At 36.1% G+C, this 12,582-nt stretch overlaps 1 protein-coding gene across 1 annotated transcript; it reads left to right on the top strand.

The window, feature by feature from the left end:
* Positions 1 to 3,045: 3,045 nt before the first annotated feature.
* On the top strand, positions 3,046 to 12,388 carry LOC128562683 (natural killer cells antigen CD94-like). Its single transcript, XM_053557900.1, has 8 exons — positions 3,046 to 3,120; positions 4,863 to 5,037; positions 5,182 to 5,289; positions 6,893 to 6,982; positions 7,134 to 7,184; positions 8,884 to 9,035; positions 9,974 to 10,077; positions 11,461 to 12,388. Exons 3-8 carry the CDS (start codon positions 5,193 to 5,195, stop codon positions 11,603 to 11,605), a joined length of 639 nt encoding a protein of 212 aa, XP_053413875.1. The 5' UTR covers positions 3,046 to 3,120; positions 4,863 to 5,037; positions 5,182 to 5,192; the 3' UTR covers positions 11,606 to 12,388.
* Positions 12,389 to 12,582: the final 194 nt, after the last annotated feature.

Here is a 12,582-nt window from a genome sequence, read left to right as displayed (position 1 = left end):
GTAGCAATTATAGAGAAGCAAACAAGGGGACAGTGACTAACTGTGATCAAGTAAACAAGGGGACAATGGCAGATTTTTATCATTATTTCAGCTAAGCCTATGCCTGTACAGAGTTATTTTGTGGCCCTTATTCTAGTTGTTGCCTTGAACCCCTTCATCAATCTGCATGAACAGTTTCAATGGGGCCAACTTAACTTATAAATGAGTACTCATTAAAAAAAAAAAATCTGGCCCCAATGATTTTCAAGTTCATGTGACCTTAATAATCTTTAATAAATATAGTTAATTTTAAAATCATTGGAAAAATAAGATTAAAAACATGTTCAAAATTTTATTTACTTTACCTAAGGAATGCAATCAGTGTAACCTGGTTATCTGTACTCTCAATGAATCCTCAACAATAAAAAAATAAATTAATTAAAATTTTTTTTTTATTTAGACATTTTGAGCTGAACCTGTTGATCATGTAGTTCAAATAAGTCTCTTGGTCAAATTATTTTGTCTGAAGGTCCAATTGTTTTCCTCCTAATTTTTTTTTAGCAAAATTAGGATTCCTAAGAGTCGACAGGGTAATTAACATATGTAATTAAAACTACTAGATATAAAAGAAACAATTATATATACAAACCATATGAAGAAAATAAAATTTTGTTTTGGTAACAAGGGTTACAAAAACATAAAAATTTATTTTCGTTGAAAAAATAATTTTGCCCAATTTAAAGTTTTTAAAATAGGTTCAAATTAAATGAATAAAATGATAGAAAAAGTGAATAGATATAAAAGTAGAGAAAAATTGTAAAACTTCATACAAATCTCATTCTACGGTTTAATGAAGATTAAATGGATTTGTTTGTAAATTTTTATTAAAATTAGACTTCACATTGCATACACTACTGCAAAAATGAAAATTGATTTTCTTTTTTAAACAAAATTTTTGAGTAAGATGAATGGAGATAGTAAAAAATTTATTCATCATTTTGAGTAAACTGAAAAAAAAAAGGGTGAGATAGTTTTTTTTTTTTCCTTTATTGGTTTGTTTTCAGTTTGTCTTTATGAGGTCTTACTTATCTGGAACTCAGTTAAAGAGTAAAATTTTTGCCCTTAAAATATTTAAATTATTACTTTGGTTGAATAAATGACATTTGTTTTATAGTAAACTTATGATCTTGTTTTATGACAAGTGGTTTAGACCTTTGATATTTGACAAACTTCCCTAGATAAAAATTCTAAATTCAGTCTTTTTGACCTCAGACTAGGGTTTTTAAAAAAATAGAGCCATTGAAAGTCTAAGAGAGGAATATACAGCTTATTTGGTATGTTAAAACTATATTGGAAATAGTCAAATATGAAATGGTGTTTAATTGTTTTTGAGTTATGTTTATATAAGCATATTTTTAATATGTATTCCAAAATTGTATGAGATTCCTAAAATTATGATGCTTTGATGTAATTTATCAAAAATAATCATGGTTATTAAGTTAAAGTGTTATATGCCCTGCCCCAATTTTTTTTTTTTTTAGAGACAGAGTCTCACGTTATTGCACTTGGTAGAGTGCCATGACGTCACAGCTCACAGCAACCTCCAACTCCTGGGCTTAGGCAATTCTCTTGCCTCAGCCTCCTGAGCAGCTAGGACTACAGGCACCCACCACAACGCCCAGGTATTTTTTTGCTGCAGTTTGGCCGGGGCTGGGTTTGAACTCACCACCCTCAGTATGTGGGGCTGGCGCCCCACCCACTGACCCACAGGTGCTGCTCTAGCCCTGCCCCAATTTTTAACCAAATTTCTTTGTCCGTTTTCTCTTTAACCATGACAATTCTAAAACTTTTCTCATCCACAGACAATTATTGTTTTACTTCAGTTCCTCTCAAAAAGTGATTTTTAAATGACTACAATCTAAAATTTGCTTCTTTAAGGAAATTTATAGAAAAACACTTTTGCAGGTTCCTTTAAATACACATGCAGACAATAATTTAGGCTATCATGCCAGGAGAAGTAAGAAAACTTCCAAGACTTTATTTAAAAGGTGATGCATTCCTGAGGATTACTAACCCAACCTCAAGTAGAAAAAAAATTAATAACATGGATCTAAACTACATTTTTATGACTTTTGCTTAAACATTACTGATTGTTTTGGTATTTCATTTTCCAGAAGTCAAAAAACTTTTTCCCCTTCTTTTGAGCTATTCACACCTTACAAGAAATTGCTAAAGTATAATTATGTAAGCAATTAGAAATACGAATTTTCCCTTTACTTGATTTCTCCAACATTTGTGAACAATTAATACATATCATTATTACATTTTGTAATAATATAATAATAATTTTGTGGTGGGTGGTGCCTGTGGCTCAGTGAGTAGGGCACCGGCCCCATATGCTGAGGGTGGCGGGTTCAAACCCAGCCCCAGCCAAACTGCAACAAAAAAATAGCCGGGCGTTGTGGCAGGTGCCTGAAGTGCCAGCTGCCTGGGTGGCTGAGGCAAGAGAATCATGAAAGCCCAGGAGTTAGAGGTTGCTGTGAGCCATGTGACACCATGGCACTCTACCCGAGGGCAGTACAGTGAGACTCTGTCTCTACAAAAAACAAAAAAAAGGGAGGGGGGAGGTCTTGGTGGAGGGAAGGTAATGAGTAGGACCACATCTATGGTGCATCTTAGAATAGGTACAGGCGATTGCACTAATGTACACAGCTACGATTTAACAGTAAAAAAAAAGAAAGAAAAAAAAGACTACATTAGGACAGTACTGGTAAGAATACCAATGATTGCTAATAAAAAGAATGAGTGATAAAAAAAATAAAAATAATAATTTTGTGGCAATATAATGTAATTATACTGTAATGTAATGTAATTACATTTTATTATTGTATTAACAATACAATATTATTGTATTATCTATTATTGTATTGTTAATTACTATATTTATTATTATATTATTAATTACTAATCATATTATTGTATATCCTGTTTTATAAAAGGATGCTATGTGGAGATGCTATAATAGTATATTTTCAGGAAGGAACAAACTGCTTTAAAGAACCAGGTCGACTTCATAAGGTTCCTGAAAGCACTCTGAATAATTTGGCCTGATACCTCAACTGTAACATTTCCTGATGTGCGGTAAGTAGAATATCACTTCCTGACAAGTTACTTTGGGACCTCTAGAAAAAATGAATTAAGCCAGTTCATATAGGTATCTACAGGCAGTTAAATCTTTGGCTTTGCTCAAGAGGCTTTAAGTCTAACCTTAGATTCCTTATTTAAAAAGTATTGTAACAAAGCTCATTTTTTGTTTATTTTTTTCTTTTGCAACTTACCATTTATTTATTTTAAAGTCATATTTTTTAAAGGAAAACCTATATGACCTATGATTAACAATTATTATTATGTTCTGCAACATTTTAGTTACAAATTTCTAGATAAGAAAAACGACTTCACTGTTCATATCTTAAGTGGATATCGGTTTCTTTCTGTAGCATTTTGCTCAGTTTTAAAGGTGTTTTAGCCGTTAAAGTCATCACTTGCTTGGAACAAGCGCACTGGTAATTACAGGGGAGGAAGAGGGTGGTTGTTCACAGTGGACACTGGGGGAGGAGAGGCCCTGTAAAGGGAAGATGTTCTTTTGGATGAATACCTAACTTTTCTTTTCTTTTTGCAGTTTTTTTTTGGGGGGGGGGCTGGGCTTGAACCCACCACCCCTAGTACATGGGGCTGGCGCTCTACTCCTTGAGCCACAGGCACCACCCGAATACCTAACTTTTCAAAAGTAAATTTATATAAGTGAAGCTGAACATGGTGGTGGAATAATCTGGTTGGTTTCTAAAGCAGATGCTGAGAATGGTTTTGACTGTCATGTTTGTTTGGAATGTGTACTGAATGAAGGTAGGAAAGGGAGTGTTAATATGGGAAAGAAAGGCAGTATGTGACAGAAGTTTTCTTGACTTAGTGTAGGCAGCTGGAGCTTAACATTGTTGAGTGATTCTGGGAAATAGGGCAGAATACAATGTTTAGAACTGCCTCCCTGTAGGGCTGAAATTGCTGGATTATACTAGTACTACATCCTGAGATTCCTTGGTAGAGGCCCATCCTGCTGACCAATATTCAGAGAATTCTTGACTGCCATGTATAATAGAAGCAAAATATTCTAGGAGAAAAAAGTCCCGTAGATAGGGATGCAGATACTGGTTGTCCACAGTTCAGCCAGTATTTCAAGGGACAAGGGCAGGGCAATAATGACCTTGCCTGAGGGTGCAGATGAGTGGAAGGGACGCTGTGTGTGAAATGTGAAACCCATTCGCCTACCTAGGAACAAAAAGGAATCAGAGCATCAACCAGGCTTAGCAGTTCAGAAAGAAAGGGAGGGGTTATATATAGAGAATTACACATGCGCTACATTTGTGTTTATGTATGTGTAGGGTGTGCTCAGTTTTTGACTTGAGTCTGGAATTCTGTGTTGGGGAAGGTCGTCCTTTTCCACTGAGCGCACAGGTGCACAGCTGCGAGAGGGATGCCCCTGGAGCATTGAGGGAGGAAGGGGACACCTGTCAGCCAGATAAACTCAGGTGATCAGTGGGGTGGCAGCTGTTTCAACCAGACTGCCTCCACATCCATGCATCTTCATTCTGAAGCCATTTTTAAGAAATAAACTGACACACGCCAAGTGCTTTAAATTGTGTTGTTCACAAGGTAGATAATAAACATTCGTTACTATTTAAAGAGGAAAATTCCGCGTGGAAATTTGTTATTCTCAATAAATATACCTTTGGTTTGCTCATTTCTCCCCATTTTTCACGTAACATTTCAAGATGACTCTGATATTCAAACACTAAAAAAAGAAAAAATCTCCCTCTCATCTTTTTTAGTGCTGGCCAAGGTGTTAATATTACAAAAGTACTGTGAGCCACCTTAGGCCCCAGCTGACTGGGGAATGTGAGGCAGCTCAGAAACACTACTGCAACTACCTGCTCAATAAAACGCAGTGTGGAAAAAAAAAAAACGTACTGTGAGGATTTCCTGTGATTTAGTTCCTGGAACAAGGTGAAACTTAGAATTTGATTGCTTTGCTGCTTCTTCTCTGTGCCCTCCCAACATATGTCGCCAGTAGATGACTAAAGAGCATCATTTCAATACACAAACTTTTCTTTCTCTTTCGATGTTGAATTTTTTCGCGGTCAACGTTAGGATTCCTTGACATGCAGCTCAGCTCCAATGCTCTGACCCGGTTCTTCCTGAACAAGCAGACATCGTGTCTTCTCTGCAGTGACCTTGGTACATCATTTCTCATGGCAGGTATGTGTGACCCTAGTCACAAAATTTAAAAAAAGGTAACCAGAAAAGATATTTCATGGATTGACTAATTCGGGGGCAGTGTTTTAAGAGAAAAGGACATTGCTAACAGTGGGTATTTTTAGGCTTTTCATGTATATCAGCACTTTCCACATTCATCTTATTTTCCTGATTCTTGATTCTGTAACTTAGACATGAGTTTGTGAAACTTTTCCAACGCTTTCAAAAAGTGACTTCAGGGCTATCTTTAAATTCTGAGTGAGAATCAAACTGACCTGGTTTTGTGAGCAACATAATCACAGCATGTAAATAAATAGAGCATGCTGAATATTAATGACACAATGCTTAAAAGTTTTGTAAAGTTTTTTCTTTGTGTTATGACATCCAAAAATTACACTGATTAACAGTTTGATACACTACACTGTTGCTAGCAACAGCATCACTTCTTGAGTGTGCTAACGTTAATGTAGAATCTCCTAATGTTGAAATGTTTTAGGGAAAAAGCCTTTAAGCAAATAATTCTGAATATGAGTAGATGTAATGTTCTTGGAAAAAAACTGTTTATGTATCGTAAGTTAATGTAGTCTGAAGTGAGCCCAGGTCCCCCAGGTATTACCCACACGTTGGTTGTAGAACCAGTCATCACTCCAATTCCAGAATGTTCCTACACTTTCTCTTCCCTGTAATAATTCAACAAACCCGTGGGCAGTTAGACCTTTACCAGACGAGAGCCTGTTGAAGATTAGGAGAAGGCACACTCCTAAGTAATATCATTGTAAAAATGATAGCATATGTTAAGTGTAAGAGTCTGGGCCAAAGCATACTCACTTGATTTCTGGCTTGGATACATACTAGATTGATACCTTGAGAAAATAAGATTATTATTGGACTCTATGTTTTCTCACCTACCTAGTGATTTTATATTATCATCTGAGTCTGCTGAAAGAATATAAGTAAATATCTGTTATGTAAGTCCATTTAACGCAGATTGGTGCTTCTTGATTTCTTCTCACCCCAGATCTTATGTTTCTCAGACAATTTAAAAACTAGTTGTATGCTGGGTGCAGAGGCCCATGCTTGTAATCCTAGCACTTTGGGAGGCCAAGGCAGGCAGATGGCCTGAGCTCAGGAGTTCCAGACTAGGCTGAGCAAGAGTGAGACCCCTTCTCTATAAAAATAGAAAAACTAGCCAGGCGTTGTCGTAGGCGCGTATAGTCCCAGCTTCTCAGAAGCTGAGGCAAGAGGATCGCTTGAGCCCAAGATTTTGAGGTTGCTGTGAGATGTGAGGCCACGACACTGTACAAGGGTAAATGAGTGCGATTTTGTCTCAGAAAAAAGAAAGTTGGTAAATCTACATTATTGAGGCAGAGCTGAGACAGAAGAAAGTGTATGGATAATCACGCTGAAGAACAAGGTACACGGCAGAAAAATGTTGATAGTGGGTGAAGTCCTGATGGAACGTCTTCATATTGTAGAGTTTTATTGACGAGATAGCTAGTATCAAATGCAAGAACTTTTTGGATGCTACTCACTGAGTTCTGCTTTTGAGAACTTCAGCCCCTGTGTTTGTCCTTTAATTCATTGTTCTGTTTGTCTTTCTCTACAGTGTTTCAGACCACTCCGTGGAGGTTGATTTCTGGGACCTTAGGACTAATATGTCTTTTGTTGGCGGCTACTTTGGGAATTTTGTTCAATTGTAAGTTTTTCTAGAGAAGTCTACGCAAAAATCTAAAGTTTAAGGATATACTTTAATAATAAAAATTTCAATTTATTAATACTAAGTATGTACTATTTTATTATTTCATAAACATATACCTAATTAAGAAAATTTCTCATCATTTCTACAGCACATAATGAGTCAACCGTGTCCCCAGGCCCCAACACAGAACTCCAGGAAGGTAGGTTTGATAGTCTTTTGTGTTTTACATGAAAGAGCAAGATGAAATAAATATTATACTTGGTAATATACATTTTCCTATTAACCTCATTTTATTGTTTTCTACTGTAAGAATGATTATACTACATTGAATGTGCATCATTTATATATTAATAAGGAAATAATTATTAATATATAATTAATAAGAAAAAAGTAGCCTGAAATGACAGCTATGTTTCCTATATAAGTGCTCATGATTAAGAAACAAAAATCTGGGACGGCGCCTGTGGCTCAGTCGGTAAGGTGCTGGCCCCATATACTGAGTGTGGCGCGTTCAAACCTGGCCCCGACCAAACTGCAACCAAAAAATAGCTGGGCGTTGTGGCGGGTGCCTGTAGTCCCAGTTACTGGGAGGCTGAGGCAAGAGAATCGCTTAAGCCCAGGAGTTGGAGGTTGCTGTGAGCTGTGTGAGGCCACGGCACTCTACCGAGGGCCATAAAGTGAGACTCTGTCTCTACAAAAAAAAAAAAAAAAAAAGAAACAAAAATCTACAGTAAATATTATAGCTTATCCTAATTACCTGCGTATAACCTCTGCTTTCATATCTCTTTAACTTTCTTTTGCTTCTTTAATGACTCAGAATACAATGCACAGATTTCTGCAATTCTAAGTCTTTCTTATCCAGTGAATGCAACTCAAAGTGCAATTTTTAAAGTATATTTTCCCCCAATTCTCCACATGTTTTCTCATCATCTTCTGTGACCCCACACGACTTCATTTATATTTTTTATCTTATCTGAACACCTCACCAACACTTACAAGGCAAAGATTTGAGTGACTGCCAAGTGTCATGACTAGTATCACTGGACAAGTAGTGATGAAGACGTCACTGATAAACTGTCTAATCAGACCTTAAGCTGATTAATTGGCTTATCTTTTTTTAATAGTAAAATGTCCAAATCTGTATCAGAATTCTTCCATTGTACAATATTCTTTTCTGACACAGGAACTATTCTAAAGTATTTTCTTCCTTTAAATCTTTCTTTCATTTGTTTAACTCCTATTTATAGGACAGTGCTCAGCTTTGGGTCATTTCTTTCAAAAATGTTTCCTCAAATGCCCCCATTGTATATGCTACCATGTGCTGTTTTAACATACCGATTTTTTGTAAACTCACCTAAATTACATTATAATTAAGTTAACAAATAATTGGAAATTATATAATTCTGAATCTATCCTTGAAACATAGGTGAAACATGAAGTGAAAGTATCATACATAATCTGTTCATATTAAGAGCCTGAGCAGGGTGGCACCTGTGGCTCAGTGGGTAGGGTGCCGGCCCCATATACCGAGGGTGGCAGATTCAAACCCAGCTCCAGCCAAACGGAACAAAAAATTAGCTGGGCATTGTGGCGGGCACCTGTAGTCCCAGCTACTCAGGAGGCTGAAGCAAGAGAATCACCTAAGTCCAGGAGTTGGAGGTTGCTGTGAGCTGTGTGACACCACAGCACTCTATGAAAGGGCGATAAAGTGAGACTCTTGTCTCTCCAAAAAAAAAAGAAGAAGAAAGGGAAAAAAAAAGCCTGAACAGTGGTATATATAGTAGATTCTCAAAGAATATTGTAGAAAAAGTAAATAAATAGAAAATTATTTTAAAATAATTAAATATTAATAAAAAAGTGAAATATCCAATATTATTTGTGATTTTTTTTTCTCTTAGCCTCTGACTGCTGTCATTGCCCAGAGAAGTGGGTTGGGTACCGACGCAACTGTTACTTCATTTCTACTGAAGAGAAAACTTGGGAAGAAAGTAGGAAATTCTGCGTTTCTCAGAATTCCAGTTTGCTTCAGCTTCGAAACAAAGATGAACTGGCATGTACTTGATTCTAGCTTCCTGTATTTTCTTTGATCTGGATATCAAATATCCAAATAAGTTAAACACTTTGATTCAAGTCTGTAGTCATATTATAGGCAGTCTCTAGGTTATGAAGAGATAGGTTCTGTTAGTTTGTTCTTAGTTGAACTCGTTGCAAGTTGGAACAGGTACCTATTATCCCCATTTGTAAGTGAGCTGCACGTCAGCGGGATGTTTGTAGCGCAGGGACTCTCAGTAGTAAGTAGAACTAATGACCTATCAATTCCATGTACCTTAAAACGATCCTTGTAAAACCTACATAAAAGTCCTCAAAGATTTACATCTTAGAGATAAAAATTAAGATAAGTGACAGATAAAGTGTGAGAAACTTTTCAGGGAAAATTCAAAGAAGAAATAACAGGTCATTATTTTGCACTTTGCAAATTTTAGTTTTTTTAATGGAATTTATAATTTCTTTTGTATCTATATAATTTTTGGCATTTTTCTAGCTTATATGTAACAAGTGTAAAAAGGATAATCATAAAAATTACCCACTTCTTAAGAAAAAGTGAAAAATGTCTCCAGTTTCATATAGTGTCTGTGCTGAGTTGAGGTTGAGTGGGTTATAACCCTGGGATTTATGCTTCATGATAGTGTTAATTTGGAATCAAATTTGATCATGGATCCCCTGTGAAGGAAGCTACCATGAAAACTATCTTCCTTTAAGCTTTTTTATTCCTTCAAAAATAAGAGTTTATGGTATTTTTCCCATAAATAAATGAGCCTGATAAATGAGCAATTTGAGGCATCTGACTATACTTTCTAAATTGGCAATTAAAAGTAATTTGTATGATGGACAAGCTGAAACTTATTCTGAACACTGATGTCCTTAAAAAGATGTTGTACCCAGAAAATATTCAAATCAGCTAATATGGTTGTCTCTGATTCTAAACAGGCTTTTATGCCCTCCAATGAACACTTTTACTGGACTGGACTCTCTTACAATGAAGAACGTGCTGCCTGGTTTTGGGAGGATGGCTCTCCTTTATCACGGGATTTGTAAGTTTCTGATAGTGAAGGCCTTTTTTGACCTTTGGAAATTTATTTCTAGATTTGACTAGTGAAGGTAGCATTTAGGAGCACTGAAACTAAAATTACCTGCCTAGTGCATGAGCATACAGAAAAAAGAGAAGGTGCAACAGAGAACGATTTTTGCTCCCCTATAATATCTAAGTTTATGTTCGAGGACCTGAACATGAGTGTGGTTGTGATCATAAAAGAACTTTCGAAATAAGTTTTAGTTTTGTCTTAGTAAAACACTTCGAGATACATGTGCATGTACAGACAGGTGCTCACGAGCATAGGGGCAGTCCAGAGAAAATGGTGTGTCCATTATATTTTATTCTGGAGCACAATATTCTCAGCATCCTCTCACCTGTTAAATATTCTGGGCTTATTTTCTATATTGTTATGATATTTAAATCTCATTTTCTTTTCTTTCCTTTTTTATTTTTTGAGACAAGAGTCTCAAGCTGTCACCCTGGGTAGAGTGTTGTGTCATCATAGCTCACAGCAACCTCAGGCTCGAGCAATCCTCTTGCCTCAGCTTTTCTACTTTTTAATAGAGACAGGGTCTTGCTTTTGCTCAGGCTGGTCTTCAACTCATGAGCTCAAGTCATCCAATTGCCTCAGCCTCCCAGAGTCCTATGATTACAGGCGTGAGCCCCTGTGCCCGGACTGAATCTCATTTTCACTCATAAATGTGAGATATTCAGCATCACACAATATCAGAGTTTATGCTCTGGTTGTTTTCCTAGATGAGATCAGACAATGCATGTTAAATAAAATGAAAGTGAAGCATTGCACACATCAATACCATTAATGACAACAGCAAAACTAAAACAATCCCTGGCCTCAGTGCTACTGATTAGTAAGGGAATAATGGGGTGCTTTGGAATATTTTATTCTTGGTCCATGAAAATTGTGGTTATTGAAAGAACAACAAAACTGAATATGTTAATATCTCATTTAAGTGCTTTTAAAAGTTCTATACTTTAGCTCAGCGCCCATAGCTCACTGAGTAGGGCACCAGCCACATACACTGAGGCTGGTGGGTTTGAGCCCATCCCGGGCCTGCTAAACAACAACAATTCCAACCAAAAAAAAAAAAAAAAAAAGAAAGAAAAAGAAAATAGCCGGGCGTTGTGGCGTGTGCCTGTAGTCCCAGATACTCAGGAGACTTAGGCAAGAGAATTACTTAAGTCCAAGAGTTTGAGGTTGCTGTGAGCTGTGATGCCACAGCACTCTACTGAGGGTGACATAATGAGACCCAGCCTCAAAAAAAAAAAAAGAAAAAAGTTTTATACTTTAATAATAATAAAAAAGTCCCTGAACATTCTCACTTCCTTTTCTCATATGTGAATATCTTCTTCTGCATTACAGATTTCCATTGATTAAAAGTCCAAATCCAAAGAAATGCATAATATATAGTGCAACAAATAGTGGTATGGATGAGTCTTGTGAAGAGGAAACTCGTTATATCTGTAAACGACAGCTTATTTGTTTCTTGAGGCAGAGTGGGGACTAAGGATCCAGGATTACTAAGAATGGTACTTTTACGTCATATTACTACTAATTGTCTATTTCTTAGCTCTGTAAAAATGCTTCATACTATCTTTTCCTACCATTTTCATACATTTGAAGGCATTTGTTTAAAAATTGATGAAATTTGTATACCTAAACCTGAAATTATAAAGTATAAAGAATTTTATGAATATTTGGATGTAAGGCATATAGTTAACATAAAATTCAGTGTAGTTTTATTACATATTTATGTGATTTTGCTTACATTCTTATAAAAATTCTTTTGGCAAAAATTTAAATAAAATTTTATTCACACTAAATAATATGTATCAACCTTACTTCACTCCTTAGTGTGGCATACTCAATTGGGAAGTTGCAATTGCAGAAGTTATCTTTCTGGAATGCTAATGTTCTTTATTGATATCTCTATGTTTTTATATAGAGCTGAAAATGCCAGATGACGATTTCCTTGTATCATCTTGCTTCAGAGGGGAACACATTTGTAAGCTTATGCATCAGTAAAAGGGTCATTGACGTGTCCAAAATGATCTCATTCTGTTTCTAAAAGTTATGTGTTTACAAACGGTCTATGAAACTAGTGTATGATGCCCCATGATCATATCAATGTACACAGCTATTATTTAATAAGAAAAAAAAGAAAGATGGAGACTTTACCTCTTTCATGTTTACATGGATGGAGCTGGAACATATTCTTCTTAGTCAAGTATCTCAAGAATGGAAGAAAAAGTATCCAATGTACTCAGCCCTACTATGAAACTAATTTATGACTTTCATATGAAAGTTATAACCCAGTTATAAACTAAGAATATGGGGAAGGGGCAGAGGGAGGGGAGGGAGAGGGAGGATGGGCAGAGGGAGGGTGATTGGTGGGATTACACCTGCGGTGCATCTTACAAGGATACATGTGAAACTGTAAATGCAGAATATAATTGTCTTAACACAATAACTAAGAAAATGCCA

Source organism: Nycticebus coucang, chromosome 12 (assembly GCF_027406575.1).
Source record: "Nycticebus coucang isolate mNycCou1 chromosome 12, mNycCou1.pri, whole genome shotgun sequence".
Lineage (NCBI taxonomy): Eukaryota > Metazoa > Chordata > Mammalia > Primates > Lorisidae > Nycticebus > Nycticebus coucang.
The sequence above is the reverse complement of the archived record's forward strand: the minus strand, read 5'-3'. Positions and strand labels throughout refer to the sequence as shown.